The 24,699-nt window shown below is 46.0% G+C and overlaps 1 protein-coding gene and 1 pseudogene across 4 annotated transcripts in view; one reads left to right on the top strand and one right to left on the bottom strand.

Moving 5' to 3' along the window:
• The window catches only part of FAM13A (family with sequence similarity 13 member A), a 129,950-nt gene extending 105,326 nt beyond the window's left edge, over nucleotides 1–24,624 (top strand). For all 4 annotated transcript variants that reach the window (XM_063422065.1, XM_063422066.1, XM_063422064.1 and 1 more), the window contains 6 exons: nucleotides 325–408; nucleotides 4,145–4,240; nucleotides 5,794–5,877; nucleotides 9,823–10,019; nucleotides 11,166–11,267; nucleotides 12,144–24,624. In XM_063422065.1, the coding sequence (XP_063278135.1) occupies nucleotides 325–408; nucleotides 4,145–4,240; nucleotides 5,794–5,877; nucleotides 9,823–10,019; nucleotides 11,166–11,267; nucleotides 12,144–12,270 (690 nt within the window). In that variant the 3' untranslated portion in view covers nucleotides 12,271–24,624. The remainder of the gene's footprint in view (nucleotides 1–324; nucleotides 409–4,144; nucleotides 4,241–5,793; nucleotides 5,878–9,822; nucleotides 10,020–11,165; nucleotides 11,268–12,143) is intronic.
• Nucleotides 16,258–23,734, bottom strand: LOC134563797 (pre-mRNA-processing factor 6-like; annotated as a pseudogene).
• Nucleotides 24,625–24,699: the final 75 nt, after the last annotated feature.

Below are 24,699 nucleotides of genomic sequence, written 5' to 3' on the forward strand. Positions count from 1 at the left end.
CTGAAAAAGAGCCACCATCATTAAAAGTTGCATAGTGTTGTTTTTTTCAAAGCACAGTTATAATCTTTGAATCCGCTTTAGGTACATAAAATACCTTCATATGCAGAATTTGTGTGTTTAATCTGCCTGCACTGACCATAAGGTTCTATTCACACTAACAGTCTCTTTGGCAGTATAGCTGGGAAAAGACAACTGGAAGGTAGAGATTAATCCTTAAAATGTAATGACATGACTTTGGTTATGGCACAGATTAGTATTTTTTGAGTCCAGGAATCTGACTCGTTTTCTTCCTCCCTTTCCCTCTCTCTGTGTCGCTTTTCATAGGACATGACACGAGATCAGATAGCAGCTGAAAAAGTGGCTCTTCAAAAAGCTTTGCTGTATTATGAAGGCATTCATGGCAGACCGGTATGTACTGCAGCTTCTTTTTTTTTTTCTTTTCTTTTCTTTTTTTCGTCAAAGTAAATCTTTCTATGTCTTTGTCTTTGGTAAATGATGCCCCTAATATGCTACTTTGATGTCAGGTCACTCGAACTTCTTGCTCTCCAAACCACACGTGCACCCTCTAATCCACCTCACTGGTCCTTCACTTCCACAGCTGCTGAGGAGTCTGTTGCAGGCAAGGTGTCGGTGTTGTCCTCACACAGCCCTGGGCTGGACAGACACCTGCAGGACAGAGTCTACAGGCTTAGTGGGCATTATTTTGGCATTGTGCTCATCAGGTTCACAGACATCCAGTTTGTGGCCCAGTGGACGGTCTGCATGGGAATAGTTATACATGGTCCCGCATCCAAGCAGGAAGTTTGCAGTTTTCTGGTATCAGTGGTATAAGGTTTCTTGTACATTTGATCTTAACAAGGCCAACTTATTTGTGAATACAGAGATTTAAGTTTTGTCTCCTGTTGATCCCTGCTGTGGCAGAAACACAGTGGCTTCCAGGCCATGAGGTTGGCTTTTTATGAGTCCTTCCTTCTCTTTCACTGATGACATTATAATCTTTGTGACCAGCTGTATAGGTAAAGTAACTTAATTTCAGAGTGTTGCTAATCCCCTGAGCAGTGGCTTGGGAGCAGCAAATGACTGGTTATAAGGAGTCCTTGATTGGTGCAGCTCACAAATCTGTCATTCTGCTATATGAGATTCCTGATCTTTTCCTTCCGAATTATACCTTTCTTTACCCAGTGTTTTAAAAAGTCTCACTAATTTATTTAAATGCCTTCATGGAGTGCTAATATTGTACAGTCACAACTGTATTAGCAAAAAATGAAAATGGCATAGTTACATGAGAAGATTGGCAGATTTATTCTTGTGTAAAATAGAAAAAGGGATGCACAAGGGAATCTACTTAACCTTCCCTGTGTTCTCTGTGAGACCAGGTCTTTTTTTGCTGCTTTTACAATTACATAAATCAACAGCTGGCATTTTACTGAAGTGAACTCACTTCAATCTGTTCAAAAAGATAGCAAGCCCAGAGCCTATCTTGTCAGCATACTTTTATTTCCATGGACATTTTCCAATGCTTCATTTATACAACTGCTTTTTCATTTGTTTTGTTTTTAAGTAAGCTGTCTATACCTAGCAACACTGAACTGCATGGCAAGGAAGACTGATCAGCTTTTGCTGTTCCCAGCTCCTGGCAGTGCAGCAGTGGAAAAGTACTGAGAGCTTGAGGAGAATGGGGGTAGTTCAGCCAAGTTTGGTTTTTTTTTCTCCTTAAAGATATTTAACTAAACAAAAAAAACCAATGGAGCTCAGATTTATTGTGCAACTGGGTCTTTCTGCACCAGTGATAGATGAACCTGCAGAGGTAGAACTGAACTGTTTTAGTTAAGCCAAAAGTCAGTCTCTGCAGAAATTCTTGAGCTGCTCTAACAATGCAAGCAATGGTCTGTTCTCAGCTGCTGCTCTTTTGCCATGTGGAGTGTGCCACAGAGTTGTGTCAAAGGCTCCATTGTTCAAACAGTCTCTTTGCATTTTGATGTTCTCCCAAAATATACTCAGGTTTTACTGGTCTTGCTTATGTTTAACTTATGAGTCAGTGTGCCCATGTACTAAACATTTACTTTCAGAATATGCTTTCTGTAAAGTTTGCTGGTGTAAATGAGCTGCAGGACAGGCTTGGACTCCATACACTTAACTTTAACGCCTATATTAATTCTCTGTGTTGCTCTTCCACACTGATATTCAGATACTGAAGGACGTTGTTTAACCTTTCCATCCCTCAACATACCTAAGGACTTTGTGCCCATTCCAAGGCTTATGTTTATTTTTCTGTACAGAACAGTGCTGTTAGTCAACTTTGAATTTATTAATTGAAGGTTTATTCTGAGCCTCAACATAGCCTTATCATAGTCTTGGGTTTTTTAAATAACAGACTGTCTGAGCCAACAGTAGTGCTGTAACCTCCTGTTCCACAAACTGCTAATCTTGTAAAGCTAGGAATAGTAATATATGTATTAATAGGTTACTCAGTTTCTCTAGTTGTATTCCGTATGGATTACAGAGAAATGTCCAAAGCTGGAGGCAAATTGCTAGCCAGTGCAATTGAGTGCAGGCAGATCAGCACAAAACTCAACACAAAGAGGACTGAGTGAATTGTTTGATGCTGCTCACATCCCTCTAATCCATGTGAGCTGCTTACTCAATGAACAGGCAGCTTGAGGCTGTCAGGAATTGGAGCCCTGCTATGCTTTAGGGGTGTGGGACATTCGGCCCCCAGAGCTCAGACTGCCCATCTGTATGCCCCTTATCAGGCCTGGAGATATTTGCACTGAACCAGGAAAGGAATAAAGATCTTCCTCCTTTTCCACCATGTTCATCTGACCCCAACATAGGAAACATAGGCTTGCTTATCAGGATGAAGACGTATGCTGCCTCCAGATTCTTAGAGTTCATCCCTGCCATCCCACTCCGGGCAATACTTACAGCCTTTCTGCTCCTCACAAGCCAAAACCATTTCTTTCTCTGGAGGGAGGGTGTAAAAACTTTAGAAAGGTAATGCTAGTGAAAGTCAACTTCAGACAAAAGAAAAGCAGTTTGAAATTGCCTCCCTTTCCTTTTCTCCTGTTTCTATTGTAGAAAAAGAGAATGCACAAAGCTCCCTAGGGGTTATGCTGTTGATGCTGATTTTTGTATGGCAGTTGTTCAGGTGTGCTAGTGATTAGCAGCAAGTAGAAAGGCATGACATCAGTTAAAGCTTCCTCATAAGAGCTTTATAATCTAAAGTTAGACAAAAGATCTAATGGAAGGACACTTAAAGGATGTGGGTCAGACAGTGCTGAATGATGATCAGGTTTTGCTAAGATCTTGTTCATTTTCTAATGTGCTATAAGAAAACACTGAAGAAATAAAACCCACCTTGAATCTGAAAGAAAACCAGAAATGAACACACTCAGTTTGTAATGCTCTCAAACTGGAGAGGGAGCACAACAAGCAGTATGGAGGAGTGGAGTTAAGGACAGAGCAATATAAGGAACACCCGAGGTGGACATCAAAGCACTATTGTCTCTCCTCTATGCCACACAGCCCTGGCACCTTCATCCCTTCTGAGCATTGCAGTGCATCCTTCCCAGCCAAGTGGCTATGAGGAGGGATGGAGGGCAAGGTTGGGGGCTAAAAAGTGGAAAAGCTGCTGACTTGGACAGGAAATTAGGAGGAATAGCAAAGCCAGAAAGTCAGTTTTTGTGAAATCTGTAGCTTACCATACTCAAGGAAGTCTCACATTGCAACATCCAGTCAGTGCAGCTGCTTTCTCTTTTGATGGGTCATGAACATGGCTATTGAGAGCCAGCCACAAGAACAAGGATGGGAAAGCTCATCTTGTGCTTACAGTGGAAGATGTGACTGCAAGCAGAGTGCTGCCTCCACAGGTCGTTTTGTGCTGTGGACATCTGATCCCTAGTTGGTCATTTAAACCACCTAACTCTCACAGACCCTTTAGCAGACACCCCACACACAGCTTCAGCTGGCAGCGGGCACAGGCGATGCTGTGATGGACAGGAGTTTCAGGGCTAATGCTGCTCTCCTGTCATCCCCATACAAGTCTCTTTTAGCCCCTCAGACTGAGGGTGATCACAAGCACATGAGTTCTAGAGTGGAGTATTTGTTGCAGGCTTCATGGATGTCTCCTCTTTTTCCTTTTCAGGTTACCAAAAATGAACGGCAGGTGATGAAGCCATTGTATGACAGGTATCGCTTGGTCAAGCAGATCCTCTCCAGAGCCAACACTATTCCTATTATTGTGAGTTGAGCATTCTTTTGCGGGCTATTTCTTTGGTTTCAAGCTGAGGAAGCAGGAATCACCACACTGTTGTGTGCCACACAATCATTAAGACTAAGTCCCAACCTCCCTTATCACTCAAAAGATCAAGCACATGACTGAATCAATGACACACTCAATACTGAAGTTGGGCTAAACTGGTCAAGGGACTTCAGTGCCCACCTGTGAGCCATAGGGCACATCTTACCTTGTATTATTTCTTCTCTTTCCATTGGGCTGCTGCTATTACTTCATCCATCCTCTGTTTGGCTACAGCCTCAATTCTTTTTCTGTACCAGCCATGCTGAGCTGTAAGTCTTCGATGCTGCTTGGTTCCAAGCAGCAGAGTTGTGTGCACAGGGTTCCTGTACACAGAAACACAGACTTGAGTAGATCCCACAGGAGATGCCAGGTGTGTCCTTAGCTGAAAGAAAGGGGCCTCAGTCTTCTAACACTTCATTTGTATTAAAGAGGTCCTTGGATATTCCCTCTTCCAAGTTGGTGCTTTGCTACCAGCAAAAAAACCTAATACACCGCTCTAGGGAGAAAATTCACTGTCTTTAACTTTAGACTTGTATAGTGCAGTTTTTAAAAATTAATTAATCTAAAAAACTGACTCAGAATACTTCAAGCTTTTCTATGGAAAGAGAGTTCTTTTATCAAAGTTCCTGTTTACTCTGTCATGTGTGAACCTTTTTTGCTTTTCCTGAGCAGTGCTCATGTCCTGCCCACTTTTCCCTAGAGGGCCAATGAAGTGAATGGGCTGGCACAGCATTACCCAGTGCAGTGTCACTGAGGAGTGGGGCTTTTTCCTGCAGATACTGGGAGGTGTTCCTGGTCCTGCATTTAAAACAAAATAAAAAGCTGTTCCTCCTGGAATATGCAAAATACTCCCCAAAGTGTTTGCTGTGAAGACAGTGCTGGCAATCAAGCTGTGTAGGTGTGCATGGGCAGTTCAATGCAAAGTGTCAAAGAGAGCCCAGGTTCTGTTTAGATACAAAACTGAAAATACACAGAGGTTAGCAGAGGACAGATGAGACTGGTTTTTTTCCCAGTCTTCTGAGTGAGAACAGTGAGAGGTTCATAGAGAGACAAGATACATTTGAAAATCCATCTCTACATCAGTAGGTACTTCGGTGGGAAATCAGGCTCCTGGAAAGCAAATCTGGAGAGCCTGACTGAGCTTACCCTGTGGCTCTGGAGAGCCAGCCAAATGCTCTGTGTGTGTATGGGCCTCGGGCTGGGTATTATTTTCTTGCAGACTTTGCCTTGTACTCACTACCCAGCTAGTAATCATCCGAGTTTCTTTTTTAAAACAGATTGGCAGTGGTGTCCTTTGCTGAGCAACATCCTGAGAGAAAACAGCCTGAGGTTCAGGGGGTTTGCCAGGCCTACTTTTCTTCTTTGAGAAAGATATTTCTCCTGGTGGTCCAGCAATGAGCTGAGAGTGAATGTGTGGGTGAGAATGAGCTGAGAGCAGGTGGTGGAGGAGAAAGGGGTTCACAATGTAACATACTTGTTAACACCTGTCACAGGGTTCCCCCTCCAGCAAGCGGAGAAGCCCTTTGCTGCAGCCAATTATCGAGGGCGAAACAGCTTCCTTCTTCAAGGAGATAAAGGTGAAGACCTCCAGCTGCTAACTAATTGCTCCGTTTGCATCAACTTTTCCCTTACACCAATGAAACAGAATGGTTGATTGACTTTTTCATCAGTGTTGATTTTTTTGCAGTGTCCTCCTGAAAAATCAGTAGCTGCTTTAAGCCTCGCCAATTCTGATCAAATTCTTCCCTTGTTGTAGATAAGACAACAGTGTTTCCTTGGCTTTGCATTCTTTCCTGTCCTTCTCCTTTTCCCTCCATCTGCACATAATATATTTTATTTTGCTTAAAAAAAAAATTTTAAAATCACAGTTACCCCTGTACCTTGCTTTTTTTCTTGCTTTCCTCCTTTCTTTTAAAAGACACTAACTTGTTTTGTGGTAGTTTCTCTCACTCCCAAGCTCTGTGGCTTGCACACAACCCCATGGCAGGAATGAGCTCTCACAAAACTAACCCTCGCACGTGGAGCCACCTGGGGCACTTACAGATCCTTACCTGGTCCCCTCCACTTATTTTATCCAGCCTCTTTTTCACCACCTTGTGCAGGGTGTTTTTAACTTAGTGAGGATGGAAGTAAGAACAGCTTGGTTCTCCTAGTTGATACTTGGTCATATTTGGGTGGCAGGATTGTTGTGTTTCTTCTTGTGCTACTGTGCAGTAGTAATTTGGGGTGGGGAAGGTTGCTACGATACTGGGCCTTCCCCTGAGGAAGTCCCGGCAGACCAGGACACACAGTGTGGAGCTGAACCCTGGCTTTTTTTCTGTGCCCTTGCAGTGTAACAAGGGAGAGAAGTGCTTCAGCACATTTGGGTCATATTTCTGTTATCCAGCCAGAGCTTGGTTAAATGTAAATACTGAAGACTTAGAGATCTGAGGTGATTTGAGTCCAGTAGATTGTATATTAATGGACTATTTGAGGCACATATTCTTTAATACCAGATTGCAGACTGAAGATGTTAAGCTGCTATTTGGAAGCTGGTTAATGGTCACTGAGCTTCTTAGTATTTTCTAGATAACCACTGGATCAAACCTGCAGTACTGGTCTGGTGGAGAGTGTGTTTGTTTGCTTCTGTTTTTTTTTTCTTTTAGTGTCTCCTTTTTCTATCTCCACCTCTGCTTGCATCCAGTGTGAGAACTTAGAGCTGTCAATTATGGTGATCTCTGATGTCCAGCACAGGCTGGTGCTGTGCCAGGGCAGCACCAAACGAGTTGAGCAGTGTCCTGCAGGGAATACGAACTGGAGGGGTTTCTGGCAGAAGATCATGATGACAGCCTTAAGCCTGTTAACATGATGTGTCCATTAACACTTAAATGGGGCTCTGTCAAGCTTCATCTGGCAGCTTTGTACTGAACTACACTCAGAAATCAAGAGAGGAAATTGGCAAAAGGCCTCAAAACTTAGCTCATGCACAGGTCCACTATGGGCAGGAAATATTTGACAGGCCCCTGGCAATGTCAGTATTTGTGTGTTTCTCGGTGAGTTTTTCTTGAAGCCTTTGGGAGAGTTGACTGAAAACTTGAAAGGTGTTTTGAGGTGTTTTGACCTTACCAAACATTTTGGTACAATATCTTGAATGTTGTGTTGGGATTATTGCTTTGTGGAAGTGCTGATGGTAGGATACCCTGGGGATTTGACATTTGTAACTCTGGAATTCCTCATGATTGCCTTACAATCCAAGCAGGTGCATGCTGAAGGAATCTCGTGTGTGAAGATCATTCTGGTTCAAGGTGTAAATGTTGCTGCAGGTCTAAAGTGAGGTTCCTCTGTGAGACTTTTTAAAGGAAAGGCCTTAGAGGGCCTTTTCTGTCAGAGTTCTGGCTCAGAATCCTTATAATTCGCTCCTTTAGATTTAAGAGGAAAATTATTTCAGAGGTCTTGCTACGACCAGATTCAGTCTTGGCTCTGAGGTCTCAATGAAATTTGTACACTTTGTTTTTCTCCTGTGGTATCATGTGGCAGGAGGCTGGCTCCTGCTTGCTGGCTTGGGCAAGTGCGCTGGTGTCTGCAGCGAGGCAAGACAGGTTCATGGTTGTCTGTGAGGAAAACACCTTGCATCTGTCCTCAGGAGCAGCTTTGTCACACTGCTTATGGAAATTATCCCCTGGCTTTCTTTCCAGGAGCTCTCCCAGACAAGGACATGGGAGCTCCTCCTTTGTTGCGACAGAGATTCCTCTAAAGAAGAGCAATCTCTGCTGCTTTTACTGCTTAGACTGACTTAGAAGATCCTCCTTCATGGCACACCAGGATCCCTGTTCTCCCGCTGCAGTCCTTCCCAGTCTGGGCAGGGTGGCATGCCTGGGGATACAGAAAAGGTGGTGAAGGATGGTCTCCCGTCCCCAGTTCAGCCTGGAGTTGTTGGTGGGGTTTAAGTACAGTACATGGCAGGTGGTTTGTGCTTTCTGTTTAAACTGCACAAATGATGTCTGGAGAAATGGGTCTTGTCTAGTCATGTGCTAAATATTGCTTCAACTTCCACAAGTTCCCCACAGATTTTCCTAAGATGCATTCAAACTTCTCTATATCTTTTATTATTATTGCTACTCAAAACTTCTGTCCTCATAGTGTTTCTTTCACCCTCCAGCCTCAGTCTTGGTTTTAATTCTCAGCCTGTGTCTTTGCAATGCATCATCATGGCCTAGAGTTTTAACTTTAAAAGAAAACTCTGAGCAAACTATAATTTAATTTTAAAGTATGCATTTATAAATCACACACTTTGTGGGTTTAATGGCACTAAGCCAAATCCTGGTGTTACCTTCTCCCTTTTTGGTTGAAATATGGGAGCAGTCTCTTAGGAATAACTGAATTATTCACAAGGAATTACATGAAAAAAACAAATCAAGAAAATGTTTGGTTTTGATCCTGGTGCTACAATATATTTTCATCTTGAAAACCAGTGATATTAGCCCCCAAAAGCTTTTAAAGATATCCATATGCTTAGATCCTTCCTGGGTAGAGTTAAGTGGCTGTAAAATAACTGTATTTACACACACACACATACATACATATTTGAGAGATTTACTGTCCATGCTGGCATTTGCCGCTTTTAAGTGGCCTTATATTAAAGTTGAATTAAATTAATTAAAAATTCCTTATATTAAAGTTAAAAAGTGCCTTCTAGAAATGTCTCCATACATAAAAGACTCGGCCTTGTTCCCTGATAATTAAAATTATTTCTCAACAAGACAAGCCCTACTTTTGAGAGCACAGTGAATTGGTGAATACCAAGTGCAGCAGGGACTTTCAAATCTCATGTCTATAAATTTTGTAAAAAAAACTGGAACACAACCAATTCCTTAGTATGCATTGAGGAAATGGGAAATTTCACCGTGCGGAGTTTCCAGTCCAGTTTTTAGTATATTCCAGCAAAATTATTAGAGCTGATGTTTGAACATGTTTGCAGCAACAGTCCTTTTACAGTCAATCATATCCCACATTTGGGTTATTGTAAGACTCATCTGAGCTCACTGCTATCACTGTATAGGCCTTTGAAGTCTTGAATTCAGCCATTAGAGAGAGCTGTTGAGCTGCATCTTTCAAGAGGAAATTCCACATTTTAACCTGGCAGTCTCTATGCTGCAAAATGTTTGCAGGGGAATGCAGAGGATGTCTGGTGTACATTGGACAATATGCATAACAACTGCAAATGGGTTCATTTACTTCAAAATACATAAACTAAACAAATCAACAGGTTGCTCTGAACCCCAGGTATTTTTTTCACGCAGTTGTGTCGCTCTAGGTCTCCTTAATCAATCTGAGTTTGTGGTGGCAATTTCTCTGTCATGCTTTGGTTCTAGGATGTCTTACTGATGGTCTTCTGGTGTCCTGTGCATTGCTTGGCAATTGAAGTGTTTGCTCTGCCTTTCCACTTCTTGTTCCTGAGTGCATGTGGTGAGAGGAGGAGGCTGTTTCTGAGAAGGGAAGCAATAACTTGTCCTGTTTTGGGGGTGCTCTGTCCCTGTGTGTAGGAAGAAGAGGAGGGGTCTGAGGAGGACAGCAGTGTGAAGCCGGATCTCACAATTACCATAAAAACAGATTCCAGTGTGCGCAGCTTCTTGGATCAACTAGAAGACGATGCTGATGGCTTTGTTTCCCCGGTGGATGATAAGATGCCATCTAGGAGCAGTCAGGATATGGGGCTTTCAAATCTCCATGAAGCATCCATGTATGTTGAATTCACAGGCAACTGCAAAATGTCGTTTCTTGCTAAGATAGCATTTAATTTGTTGAAGGAGTATCTCCGTGACGGTAGAGTCAGCGACAAAGTATCTCTATAAGCAAAGTAGCAGAAGTAGCACGTGGTTTATTGTGAGGGCCTTGCTTGTAGCTGCTAGGCACAGCTAAAGCAGGCCAGGAGAGCAGGAACAGCGAACCGAGCCGAGAGAGCGAGGTCTCGAATACCGTACATTAAATATCTTTCCAAGTTTAATAGTATGAGTTGGACTAACCAATCTAATACAAGATAACAACATATACAGCCAATAGAAATGTCCCATTACCTAAGGCAAGCAGAAGGGGATTGTTTAATCAAACGATTTGGCCCTCAGCTTAGCAGGTCATTGTTCACAAGCTGATGGCCCTGCACCCCACACCCTAAATCTCAAAGCTTGCTTTCATTTCTATCTCGCTTGTTGAACTCAGACTCCCAGAATCTAAACCACCATATTTGCAAGGTCTTTCTACTTCATCCTTCCCAACAATTTGTCAGAAAAGTGTCTAGGGTTTTTTTCTATTTATGATCTGAGCCAGAAGTTCTCATGTTTCATTTTTAAATGCAATAGACCCTCTAGGAAAGGGTTTGGGGAGAAATCCTGATACTGATTCTGAACTTATGTACCTTTGGATTCCATCACTAACTAGTGACTGCACCAGTGGCAAACCTTTCTCATGAAAACCCTGCACTCCAGAAGGCTTTTCAAGTTTGGGAGAGGTCAAGTGGAAATAGCTTTGCTAGTTTCAAGTCTAATGCAAACATATGTGGGTGGTAGCCCTAAGTTGTGACCACTGAATGTGATCCTATAAGAGTCACCAAACCCACACCCATCTGCAGGAGATAAGTTTCGTAGAAGTTAGTGGTAAATTGTGAAGTACACACTTGACCTCCTTAGAGGCTGCAGCTTAAGAGTATGATCATTTTGCTGAACTAAATACTGAGAGCTTTTTGTTTCAAGTAATTGAGGTTGCCAGAGCTGCTTGCAGGAGCAGTTCCATTGCTCGGCATACATACAACTAAACATCTGTAAGTTTACTCTATGTTTCTTGTTTTTATCGCATACATATGGATAATCTCATTTATCTTTAAACCCGACAGCCCTGAACTGTTAGAGCAGCTCCAAGAAGTCAGGGAAGAGAAAAAGCGAATCAGAAAAAAATTGAGAGACTTTGAAGATAACTTTTTCCGACAAAATGGAAGGTAATAATTTCTTAGCTGCCTCTCTGTTTTTCAGCTACTTTTAATCTGGTTTGTATCTACAAAGATCTCTAAATATGCAGTTACCTGAATTCAGTATTATGTATTTCCTTTTCACAATCATTATCATTGCTTTACCCACATTCAGAATGGTGGAAGAGTTATTCAGTGTTAAAATAAGTAGGTTTTTCCCTAGTGATTTCTGTCCTATTCTTACTTGTCTGTGAGGTATTCAGACATGAGTTTTATCAAGTATTTCTGCTTTAGTGTAACTGATTTTATTGTTTTAAGAAAATGTCCCTCATTGACGAGCTGATAGAATGTTTTAGAATATATATTTATATTCTTAAATTATCTTGTGTGTTTCTTGTCACCAGCCATCATCCTTAGGGGCTTTTGTAAAATCACTGAAAACTTAAAATTTTCCTGTAAGCCAAGAGCAATCTGATCAAATACCATCTTTCCTTTCATGAGTTTGCCTGTTCGTGTAAGTGCTGTGGTGCCAAGCCAGGGGAGGCCATATTTTGTTTTGCCAGGCTCACAGGCTGACACCCTGATGGCTCCTGAAGTGTTTTCCAGCTGTTTTGCAGAGCTGGTGATTTCAGAGAAGCAGGCCCTGTTTCAAGTAGGATTTTGCATTTGGAACTGTGGGGTTGTGCTCAGCCTCAATATGCAAGCATCTCACGCTTTGTTGGAGCAGCTTGTTTGCCTGTTTTTTGTTTGTTTTCTTTTTCTCTGAAAGGGTAAATGATTTGGCCTTGTTCCCTGGTCAGGAGTGGAGGAGAGGAGCTTTGTAGGTCTTGTTGGCGGACAGAGGGAGGCTGCTGAGGGAGGCTTCCTGTTACAGAAATCCTCATTGTCTGCTTTCACTCCCATTAGGAATGTGCAGAAAGAAGACCGCACTCCCATGGCTGAAGAGTACAATGAATACAAGCAGGTTAAGGCCAAGCTGAGGCTGCTGGAAGTCCTGATCAGTAAGAGGGATATTAGCTCCAAGATCATGTAAAGGAGGAGATTGTTTTTGCCAATAAACAAAGAGAAGAGAGCATCAAACGGACAAATGCATGAAGTGGATGCAGCGGGAGCCTGACTGGGAGAGCTGAGGAGCTCCCTGGGAACTGAGAGATCATTCCCAGAGGTGGGAGAGGGAGGAAAGGTGGATTTCTGTCACTCTCTGTATTTGCTGTTGCCCACTGTTTCTCCAGGCCTGATGCCCAAAATGGAGTTTGCCAGTGTAGGAGACAACGCTGCGCTGAGTGACTGCACTGAAGGGATCCTTCTGTATTGATTTATTTACAAATCCTGTAATGTTTAGAATATCAAGGCCAGCCATGCTGTTCTTTTTTTTTTTCCCAGGATATTATAGCAAGAGGCAAAATAGGATTAATAGTGATGAAATCATCAAGTAGCTTCTACTTGAGTTGAACAGACAAATGCCCTGACCAATCTGACATTAAGGCACAGGTCAGGCAGCACCAAGACTGTTCCCTTGTAGCTACAGTAAAGATTTTCTCAGACTTTTGACCTGTTTGGATTCCAACATCTTCTGTTGCTCTAGAGAAATGCTGTAATAGTCTCCTGGTCATCAGCCAGAGCTTGTGTAAGTTGCAGTTTTGCCCAGGCTTGACTTGGTTTTTCTTCCCACATTTTTGATGGCCAATTCAACTGAAGTAGAAGGAAACATGTTTGGGATAGTAAAGAAAATGAGCCATGCAGCCAGGTTCTTCCCAGCTTGTTCTGCTTGGAGGGTGATACTGAGACCTTCTGACCACATTTGGGCAACAGGGAAGAGAAAAGGTTTTAAACGCTTTAAGTCAGAATCCCTTGGGATTTTGGTGGTTGATTAAGTATCTGGTGTCAAATATGTGGTAGATATCTAGAGGACCCACCCCATTCGTACGTGTGCTTCATTGTGATACTGACACCTGAGCCTGAGCTGGACATCCACACGGGTGTCCCACAAACTCAGTCACCTAAATTTTCTTCTTTTGTGTGCATCACCCCTGTGTGGGCTGCAGCAGCAACACTGGTGGTGGCAGCAGAGGATGGGCTTTTCTTCCCAGTGCAGGAGGTGTGGCAGTACAGAGGATACTGCAGGGAACTGAGAGCAGTGAAGCTGTGCTCTGCCTGTGGAAAGGGCAAGCTTTGACAATTCACCGTTTCCAAATTTGTTTATGACTTTCAGAAAATAAAGTCCTGGGACACCTGATTCAGGTGCTCATGTCAAACAGGTGCTGCCTGAAGGAGAGAAAGGCAGAGTTCAGGGACACTGAGTCACTGGGGGCTCACAGTTCTGCCATCTTGGGACAACTGGGCTCACTCTCCCACTCCAGAGGCTTATGTGCACCCCTCGGTCTGCCCTGAGCCAGGCTCCGCCTCCACAAAGGGGATATTTCCGTAATGCTCTCTTCAGCTCCCCAGGGGATCATTGCCAATGTACAGAAGCTAAATAGCTGAGATGAAATGCAGTGTTGGTTGTAGCCAGGCCTCATGCATGTCACACCAGAGGAGCCAAGAGGACTCCCAGAATAACTTCTCCCTCTTCCTTCTTAATTAGGGGCAAGTGCACTCACAAATAGTTGTATTTGGGTTGTGGTACTTAGATTTATCCCCTTTCACTTGCCATGTATGCTGCATGTGTTCTTGCCAAAATTGCTGCTGTTTTGGTCTCTTCAGGATCTCTTGAATTCTTCCAAAGGCGGCCATGGGTTGCATGTGCCCTTTGCTAGCCAGGGTGGGTGTCCTGGTTTAGGGCAAATTCCCCCAACTGGTTCGGGAAAAGATTTCCTTGGAGAAACTTAGAAAAATACTGTTTATTTAACAAGCAATGCACCTACAAACATAAAAAATGAACAATACCAAAAAATAAAACCTCTTGTTGTTCTGAAGATTCGGCGAATTCAGAAAGTCCTTTTCGTGGGGTGTAGCTCAGCTTGCTGTCTTAAAGGTGTAGAACTTATATCCAGCATAAACAGAACAGACGATTGGGGATACAATGTCACTCTAGGACAGAGGCGGAGATGTGTGTTAGTGAAAGCTTGGTTTGGTTTTTTATTGATTGCAGAATTGCCTGTTCCATATAAAACTAAAAAAGACCAAATTTTGTATTTCCAAACAGTCCAGAGGACTTGTGTGCTGACCTAGGTCTTGGCTTTTCAGAGGTGCTGAGATGGGATCTCCTCTGATTCTTGCGGTGTGTTAACTGAACTGACAAATTGGCTCAAGAAGTGCTTTGAAGGGAAGCCTAAAGAAGGGTAAACCCCCTGTTCCAACAGAGGGCAGCCCAGGAAGCCAGAGTTGTGCCTTTGCCTGCTCCTGCAGGCTCTTCCTCTCATCGTCAGCTCTCCCTAGTTATTTTAGGGAAAGCAGCTGAGCCAAGCTGGCTGCAGTGTCACTCTGCTGGTAGAAGTGTGGGATGAGAAGAAATGCTGCGTTACCAAAAGGTCCTTAGCACTGGCTCATCTTTATATTGTTCAGATCCAGTTCTGCAAAGCAAAAGCCTGGATCGTGAGCGTGTGCCTTAAGCTGGCCTGCCTTTGGTTGCTGAATTAAAATGGAGTCAAGCCTCTGTGCTTTGCTGAATCTGGGCCTGGACATGTTTAAATGGATTAGAGAAGCAATTTCTGCTCTTTTTCATAATCATGCATTTTTTCAGTGGGCTGAGGCTTGCCACGAGTATGTTTTCTCTGCTTATTTTTAAAAGTCTGTTTGCACTATGTACTGATAAATTATCTGTTTTGCTGGTGTTGGGGGTTAGTTTCTTTCCTTTTGTTCCATTTTGTAGATTTTTTTTTCCACATAATCTTCTAGGAAACACTAACCACTGGGTACCTCAGAAAAACTGGGTACTTAAGAAAAGCAAAACAAGTGGCCAAGCTCAGAGGAGGAGGGCATCTGGTTGCACTTTTTATCTGGGAGTTTCTGTCCGAGGGGCAGATACCACAACAACTGGGCAGATAAAAGACAGGGTTGGGGCAGCTGCTAGCTCTCTCTCGGCTTCGGAGGAGGATGGTCGGAGCTGCCGCTTGCGGAAGGGAATTAGCTCCCGCTGCCGCTTCTGCCACCACCACGGCTTTCCCAGCTGCCTCCCCCGGCTCTGCTCCGGTGCTGCTCCAGTCTCGCCTCGCCGCCACCATCATGGATAAAAAGCGCTTGTGGCTCGTGGCTCCCAGCTCCCAGCCCGGCAGAGCCGCGGGGCTTTGGAAATCCCGCGCAGAGCCCGGGAGGGAATGAGGGAACGGCATTGGAGCCCTCAGCTCTGGGGAGGAGCTGTGAGCAGGAAATGTGCTCCGGTTCCTGCCCTCTGCAGAGCTGGCGCGTTCCCTGTGGGGCTGCGAACCGAGCGGTGCCTCGGGGGCTCCTGGAGGATAAAACCTCCCCGAGCGGAGCCGCCGCGGCCCCGGGGAGCGGGAGCGGCCCCCCCGCGCCGGCGGGGCAGAGCCGCGTCCTGCTGGAACCGCGGGGCGAGGGGCGCGCACGGTTCCGCTTCCGGGCGCCTGCACACGGCCGGGCTGGGGAGCGCCTTCCAAGTGGCTGTAGCACTTTTTAATAGTCTTTTCAACATAAAAACAGAATTAAAAGGTAGCTTTTCCATCGTTCGTGGGTAGAGGGAACAGAAACGGACCTGCAGACACAGGCGGCACTGACCGAGAGGTCTCTGGAGCCCGCGGGGGGGCGAATGCCGCAGCAGCTGCGGTCCCTTCAGCAGATTGTAGTTTTTAAAAGAATTTCTAATAAAATGCCACGTGGGTAACTATTTTGTGGCTATGGCCCTATGGCCTATTTTGTCCCTATGGCCGCTACCCACAAAAGCTGCTCCAACTCGTCCCAGCTTTCGATAGAAAAGGCATTTTGTACTTCTGCTTTCACGTTGTTTCCTACGCCGTAGAAATTAAGTTCGCCGTTTCCTTCTATCCTGTTTTATTCCATTTGCGCGGTATAAGTGCCCACACACGTGTTATCGCCTCCTCGTCGGACGAAGTGCATGATCTGATTTCCCGCATTTTACGCCTTTTTTAACCTCTTGGTCTGCACATTACCCTGCGGCCGCGCTTCCTCACGCGTGCGTCATTCCGCGCGTGTGGCGCTCCGTGCCGCGGATCTCCCACAGCGCATTTTCCATGGCTCTCTCTGGCCGCTGTCTCCCCGGCTCAAGGCTGTAGCTCCCCCGCGATTCTCGATCGCTTCCCTGCGGCCGCTCCCTCGTATTTCCGCAGTTCTTCAGCCCGTGCCCCGCATCTCCTTGGACGCGATGTTTCCTGGCTCTCGGCCATTCCCACGGCTCCAGGCCATGCTTCCCCACGGTTCGAGATCGTGTCTCCCACATCTCCCGTTCCTGACCGTACACTCCACGGGTTTTGAGACCGCTGTCTCCCACCGTCTCAGTGGCCGCAATGCATTTTCCTGTCCGTGCTCCCACCCCCCCGGGCAGCGCCTTCCCGGGAGCTGTGCTTGTTTCTCTGTTTCCGTGTTTGTGTCTGTGCGTTCCGCGGCGCCGTGCGCTCCCGCCCGGTCCCGCTCCCCTGCCCGCCTCTTGTCTCTGTGCACTTTGGGCCGTCCCGCGGCCGCCTGCGGCCACAGCCGCGGCCTTTCGCTGCTTTGTGCTTTTGCCTCTCGAACTTCGTTTCCCCGCGGGCTGCTCATTCGCGGCTCTGTGTATTCCGGCTCTCGAGTCCCGGCTCGGCTTGGCCCGCGTCCTTTTTTGAGGCAGGCTCGGCCGGAGCATCCCGCGATCGCATCGGGTCATCAGATACTGTAGTAAGTTAGTCGAGACTCCATTATCTTCATGCAGGAAAAGACAATTCTTTATTCATGTTATAAATGCCAGGACAATTTATTTCCAAATTCAATAATTTGGTTTATAAAAAATTCAAATCACAAAATTTGGAATCAAATCACAGAATTTTTAAGCAATAGAAAAACTTCTCTTTACAAACAGCGACACTTACTTGACAGAGTTTCTTCTGGGAAAAAGAGAGCCAAGGGTGACCCATAGACATAGACCCTGGCTGTCTGTGTCTCTAGCTGGGTACACGAATTTGCCATGTTCGAGGCTTGGTTTTTATACTCTTTATTCTGCCTCTGGCAATATTTCCCCTATTTCCCTTTGTTTCTTGGTTAGCTATTCAAACCCAAATTCGTCTCCGGTCGGATTGAAAAGAACTCCCCTCCCAAGTCCATGTGTTAATGTTCAGTTTCTATGGATCCTTACAGTTGATGAATGTTCGAGATATGGCTGATATTGCTTGATGGTCTGTGAAAGTGGCTCCCGAGGTGTGAGTTGCTGATACCGGCTCATCTCAACAGGTCCCCTCCCAATACTTGAGAAGGCTGCAAAGTCTTTTGTTCCCTTCTGAATGGAGACGCCTGATTTTCAGGGTGGTCAGTTTCACCATCTGCTGCAGAAACCTCCTGAAACGTAGACTTTTACCTGATATAAATTTATACAGCTTTATAATTTTCCAATTTACCATAAGAACATGAATTAATCATCTCACGTTTTTCACAATTCACATCACTTATTTTATACAGTTGTCACACACCTCACCTATTGGCTGGTAGTTTTCTTACTACATTTTTTAGGACGTGATTTGTGTGTACGTGCTCAGATTCAGGTTGTTTACTTTTTCCTTTATGTGTTTTCATGGAACCGATATTATTGTTCATACAGATGCACTTATTTTTCAACTCAAGAATAGACTGTCATGTTAACGAACCTTTCATACCAAGATCGTTTTTGCAAGGGAACTTGCAAATTGCTACCGTCACAACATACGATCACAAGAAAGTCAGGAGGTTGGGTGTTATAAATGCCAATCCAGTAGTCCAATTAAAATATAATTTTGGCTTATTAAAGAGAATCAAATTACAGAATTTCGGCAACTTTCTGCCGCCTCCATCCCCCCACCACCACCAGTGGAGTTACGCTGATGATAGATTTTATACACTTTATTCCGTCTCTGGCACAAAATTTCCCCATAGTCCTTTTGTTTCCAGGGCTGGTTATTCGAATTCCTAGTCGTCTCCGGCTTAGCTGAAAAGAGTTTCCCCTTCTGTTGCAAGGTGTCAATTTCTGGTTTCCTGTGATGAATGGACACCAAAGTTTATGAATGGAAAGAGTTCTTCTCCAGAGATTTGGACGATGATGGCGCTCTGATGATTCTGCCGGTGGTCTGATGGCTCTGCCACCCATGGGGGAAGGATTGATTGCTTATCTTAGTGTGTCCTTCTTTCTGATGCCAAAGAGAAGACCAGGGTTTTCCTGTAAATCCTTTGACTCCTTTCTAAATGGAAATTCCAGGGTGGTGCCTGCCTCCATCTCAGTGAATTCCAAGCCAGACTGAAACTAAAATTATATTCTCATATAACATATATTTTTATAATTTCTAACATACCATAACCCATAAGAACACGAATTAACATCCCATATTTTTTATATTGGGGTAAAAATAGTACACAATTGTAGAAAATTGAAGACAGTGTACAAAGGGTTCCAAACACAAAGTTTTCCCTCTGATGAGTTTGCATTTTTCTATCTGCTCTTGGAGAGAGCCATCCCAAACCTCCCAGCCACAGCTGTGTAACAGCACAGTCTCCCAACAACTCTAAACAAATGTTCTTCCTTCAAAAGGGCTTTCAGGGATTGCTGAGGTTTGACTTGTTACTTTAAACTGCCACTCTGCTTAATGAACTCAAGACACCTAAAAGAATAAGCTCTACTTTCCTCATTTAAAAATTGAGGAGAAGTTCTCTTAAAATATGCTTTTGAATTTGACAAAATGCTCCAGCTGCTCAGGTTTTAGGAATACCTCCAGGCTGCACAGCAGCTTGTTAGCAGAAACCAAACTAAAGGACCTAAAGAAGGGGAGCCAGCCCAGACCCTTCCCTGTGCTGCTGGGCTGCTCCCAAAACTCCACCCATCTCCTTCTAGGATCACTTGGTGCATTCCAACAGCAACAACCCAGATCTGCTGACAAGGAACCAACATCAGATGGGCCAAACACTAAAGGGGGAGAGGGAACACATGCTGGGGCCAAGAACAGAGGGACTGCCACATGTCAAAATCCATACAAGCTGAATAAAGCTTGTGTTTGCAGGGGGGCGTCAGGAATCAACATGGAAATGCCAACAGAGCCTCACAAGGCTGCTCCTGTCTCCTATGTGACACCAGCTACAATGTTCTCGTGTGCCACAGAGGCTGATGGCCATGCTGGGGAAAAAGGGAAACAGCTTTTCCTTTTGGGAGAAAGCTCTTTCCTATCACCATCCATGTCCTGTCTGTCTTGGTTTGAAAGACAGGTGTCTGCTAAGGAAGGCAGGAGCAGAGCAGCTGGGCCAGCAGGTGAGACTGTGCCTCCCGATCTCCCTGGCTGGGAATCCCAGCTAGCAGCAGGCACAGCAGTCAGCTGGGGACACTCCTCAGTGCCCGGGGTACCGAGAGGTGTCTACAGGCAGTCCCCCGTGCATGGGAAAGCTGTCGGCAGGAGAAAGCAAAGGCTGAAAGAAGACTCTGCATGGTGGTATCAGTCCAGGTCTTTATTGGTGACTCCAGAGAGCTCCTAGACCTGGGGAGTACAGACCATGCGGAAGCTGTGCAGAGAGGATCTGATGCCAGGCTTGGAGCCCACGGCCTCCACGGCAGGAGGGTACAAGGTGGGGAACCACTCATCAGCCAGTGGGGGAAGGCTGGGGAGGGAACAGGGTGCATAACAGACAACAAGGATAACCATTGAGGGTACATTGGGGAAGGGACCCCTGCTTTCCAGCCTATCACTCAATGCCCTTCTGAGAGCCTTCTAGAATAAGGGAAGGGTACATCAAGTGATGGGCAAGGAATCAGGGAGGGGGTATGGGGATTGGCATAGGGATGGTACAAACTCTTAAAGATTACATCATAGAAAGGAAAAAAACCTTAACAAGCGAGAACAAAGGCAAACAAACCACAACAAGTAGGAATGAGCAAAAATCCCAGGGTGGTAGACGAGATGTATCGGAAGCTCTGGAGCTGTGTCTGGAACCGCAGGACATCCCGGCGGGCAGGGTCTGCAGGGCTACCATGTAGCGAAAGCCCAGAGCAGCGCTCAAGAGGCAGAGAGGGTAGGGCAGCGGCGATCTGGCTGCAGCAGGACAGAGAGGGGCAGGCTCAGTATTCTGGGCACCCGAGCAGACAGTGATAGGTCCCTTTTTTAGTGAGGCAGGTGTTAATAATCTCTCAGTTCAGTGGCTGCTCTCACAAGCAGAGGCTCACTCCATGGCGACCTTCCTCCTCCAAAGCTAAAAGAGAGAGAGCTAGCAGCTGCCCCAGCTCCGTCCTTTACCTGACCAGTTCTCGTGGTATCTCTGCCCCTCGGAGAGAAACTCTCAGATAAGAGAAATGCAACCAGATGCCCTCCTCCCCTGAGCGTAGCCACTTGTTTTGCTTTTCTTAAGTACCTTGTTTTTCTGAACAAGTTGTGTTAGTGTTTCCTCCCAGGTTATGGGAAAAAAGTTGTTAGTGTTTCCTCCCAGGTTATGGGAAAAAAGTCTATAAGTAAAAAGGAACAAAAGGAAAGAAACCTAACCCCCAACACTGTCCTTCGAAATCTGTGTCACTGAAAGGGCAAATGCACCACAAGCAGATGAATTCCTATAGGGACCTCTGAGGCTGCTGAGGCCAGCACACTCTAGAAGCTCTTTTTCAGCTTAGCTGCCACAAGCACAAGAATCTCTCTTTCTGCCAGTTCTCTATGTTCTTGGAGACCTCACATCAGAGGTGCCCGTGGCGAGGTTCAGCATTCTCACAGCGCTTCCTCACCTCTTCTTGTTGTGCATCTCTGCCGTGCTGGAGCTCACATACATAAAAGAAGGACCAGGCATCCCCCAGGTCAGAATCTATCTTCAGGGTGCAGTGGAACCACTCTCTGGCCTTGATTATTTTACACTCGCTTCAGAAGAGCTCGGCCATAGCCAGCAGAACATGTGGGTCATGTTCACACTTCTTGAGAGCATCCACACTCTTGGTCTTTCGTTGCGGTTGCGCTTCAAGGAAAATTGCTTCTGATCACAGAATTCCTGAACTGGGGCATTTTTGCAGTGCCTTGGCCATCTGAGTGCTAGCCACGTTCTTCAGCCCAGCTCAGTACTTCAAGCGCACAGACTCTGATCAGAGATCTGGATTCTTTGGATTTTTCAGGCGAGACTTTTCCAGGATGGCTCTTGCTCTAGTCAGCTGCCCAACATTCTCCTCCAGGCTGGACAGCAAAAGCCACAGGGGTATGGAATGGGGGCACTTCTTCAACCCTTGATTATAAGTCTCCCTTGTTTTCTCTAACAGCACTTTTTGTTCTTCAGTTTGTCTTTTCATCATCCACAGTTTAGGAAAGTCCTCATAGAGCTTCAGGGCTTTCTCACAGAGCTCCTGGGCTGCATCAATGTTGCCAAGCATCCATTCCAACTTCACAGACTTCATGAAGACCCTTGCTGTGGGGGCAGTGCTGCGAGCCTTTGCCAGCAGCCTCCTTGCTCTTTCGTACTCATTGTTCTGACTCAAGCTTCACGGCAGCCAGCCAGATCTCCTTGCTGTTGGGGTTGGCCTGGAAAGCCAGGGTTAAAATGCTTCTGGCTGCTGGCACATCTCCTGCCAGCCACTTGGATTTGGCTACCATGAGCCACAGCACCTCCGCTTTGGGACAGTGAGTAACAGCTCTTTGCAAAAGAGCCTCCAAGGATTCTCTGGTTCCATGGTTCTTTTCAAAGTAGGCTGCTTGCAGCCACACACTCTTCTTGCTCGGGAAGACCTGCAAGGCATAGGCATAAATGGCTCATGCACACTCCAGGGCATTATGAGCAACACAACTGTCTGCATCTTCCATCCAGGTGTGTTTCCGATCTTCTTCCTCAATCCCAATCCCAATCACAGATTGCCTGGCATGTGGCCACACTTCCAGCTGTATCACATTCCTTAGCATCCTGTATCCACTGCTCCCTGTTGATTTCCATGCTGTTAGCCCTAAGAGATGTGATGGCTCTGTCAATGATTTTCTCCACCATGTGGGTATTTCCATTGGCTTCCTCCAGTCTGGCAGCAGTAATCCAGACGTGACGATCTGCCGGGATATTCTCCCAGGCTTTGTTAAGTACTTCACTAGCATTCTTGTATGTCTCCAGCCTTGCCAGCACCAGCCAGAGTTCCACACTGGTTGGACAGCACTCCACAGCCTGGCTCAGCATGGTCCTGTCATCCTCAGGTTCCTCCAGCTCTACAGCTGCTTTCCACAAACGCTCTGAGTTTGGAACATGCTCAAGGGCTTTCCTAAGGACACATTTATTGGCATGGATGTCTGTCTTCAACTCTGCTGCTCTGATATAGATCCACACAGACTGTAGCAGGTGCCACACAGCCTGGGCCACAACAGCCTTGGCTGTATCTCCAGGCTGAAGCCAAGCAGCTTCCAAACAAACATCTTCACTCTTGGGGCATGTCTCTCTTCCTTTCATGATGAGATTTTGAGCCACCTGGAGTTTGCCAGTGACCTCCTCCAGTCAGGCTGAGGCTATCCAGGCTGGTGGATGATGAGGATTGGTCTCTTGGACAGATTTCAGGAGCAAACGGGCTTTTTTTGTATCACGGATATCTCCTCCATGTGTAGGAATCATGGAACTCAAGTCTGTCAAATATCCTTTTGGGTCCACTACAGTCTGGCCACTCACAGAGTCCAACACCTGGCTTAGCCTCATATCCATCAAGGTGTTCCTGGCTTGGCCAATCTTCCTCATATCCAATTCACCTGTCCCAGGTGTCATCAAGCCTGGTGTCATCCCTCCTGGGTACGGAGTATTCAAAGTCCCTGGATACAGAGTATTCAGTACACTAAATCATGTCTGGTATGGGTGCACAGAAATGTGATTCTCCCCTGACTGCAAATGCTTTGCAAAGAAGCTGTCGGGGACAGGAGGCAGCTTCTCATAATGAGTATTTCTCTGCTGCTTGTTCCTGGCATGCCCAACTTCAGGAAGACTCAGCCGCTCCTCCTCAGTAATCTCCACTAACTTCCATTTCAAGTCTGAGAACTGCTGTTGAATTTTGGGTTGTTCGAAAGGTACTTTTCTATTTCCTCTTTTACTCATCGTTCCTTCCTTTCTTTCCTGCGTTCATCCATCCTCTTATCCAAAGCTGCATAAATAGCATTTGCCTCTTCATCACTTTTTTCATAGGGGCCACTTGAGAAGAGGCTCCCAGCACAGACATTGGACTCATGGTAGTTGGTGTCACTCAAATCTCCATCCTCATGGTCTGCTGTCTGGTTCTTCTTCATCTGGTGCCCCACAGTTCTCTTGCCCTGTGGGGCATGCCCGTTGTCCGCAGGGTTGCTGGCGCTGCGGGCAGGGCCGATGCCAGAGCGGGTGGTGAAACCCGTGGCTCCACGTCCCAGCCCTGGCACGTAGCCCAGGGGTGCAGGCATGGCCAAGAACGGCTGCTTCTTTTTATCCATAATGGTGGCGGCGAGGCGAGACTGGAGCGGCACCGGAGCAGAGCTGGGGGAGGCAGCTGGGAAAGCCGTGGTGGAAGCTAATTCCCTTCCCCAAGCAACAGCTCCGACCACCCTCCTCTGAAGCCTAAAGAGAGAAGAAAGAGAGCTAGCAGCTACCCCAGCCCTGTCCTTCACCTGCCCAATTCTTGTGGTATCTCGTCCCCTCAGAGAGAAACTCCCAGATTAAAAGTGCAACCAGATGCCCCCCTCCCCTGAGCTTGGCTACTTGTTTTGTTTTTCTTAAGTACCCAGTTTTTTTGAAGTACCCTGTCATTAATGTTTCTGTAAGAGTCAGTCAAAAAAGGCCCTCATCTGCCTCATGACTGCCAGAAGCCGAGACCCCCACGGACTCTGGGCCATTGGGCTGACCGAAGCGGGATCTGAGCTTCTCCCTGCAGCTGCTGTTACTGGACCGAAATGCCGTCCTCAGAGACCCGCGCATGAACAATGGGGGGCTGTTACGGTTTCTGGGCCGTGTTTGACTGGACTGAAACGCCCTTCTCAGAGACCGACCGTACCTGCTGTAAGGTTCGGGCTGCACCGCTCCCTCTATTGTGAGAAAACACCTGCAGTGCCCACGAGACCTCCCCCCCTTCCTGGCATCTTGCCCTTCACCTCGAAAAAGAACTATAACAACCACCCCCAGAGAGCAGGCTTTCGAGATCTCCCCAGCGGACACGACGATGGTCTATTGGCGTGCGCCACGAGGACTGCGAAGGTGGTCTTGGGCTCCAGCGTCATGAGGACTCACGTCTGTAGTCGGTAGCTATTACCCCCCCTTTCCTCTCTTCTCTCTCTCTCACTTTCTTTCCCCGTGTGTATCAATAAAGATACAATTGATTTTACTTGAACTAAGTTCTCATTGCCTCTTTTTGCACTCTGAAATCAAAACGAACCATCACGACCATCCTTTGGCTCATGACAGT

Source organism: Prinia subflava, chromosome Z (genome assembly GCF_021018805.1).
Source record: "Prinia subflava isolate CZ2003 ecotype Zambia chromosome Z, Cam_Psub_1.2, whole genome shotgun sequence".
NCBI classification, from domain to species: Eukaryota; Metazoa; Chordata; class Aves; order Passeriformes; family Cisticolidae; genus Prinia; species Prinia subflava.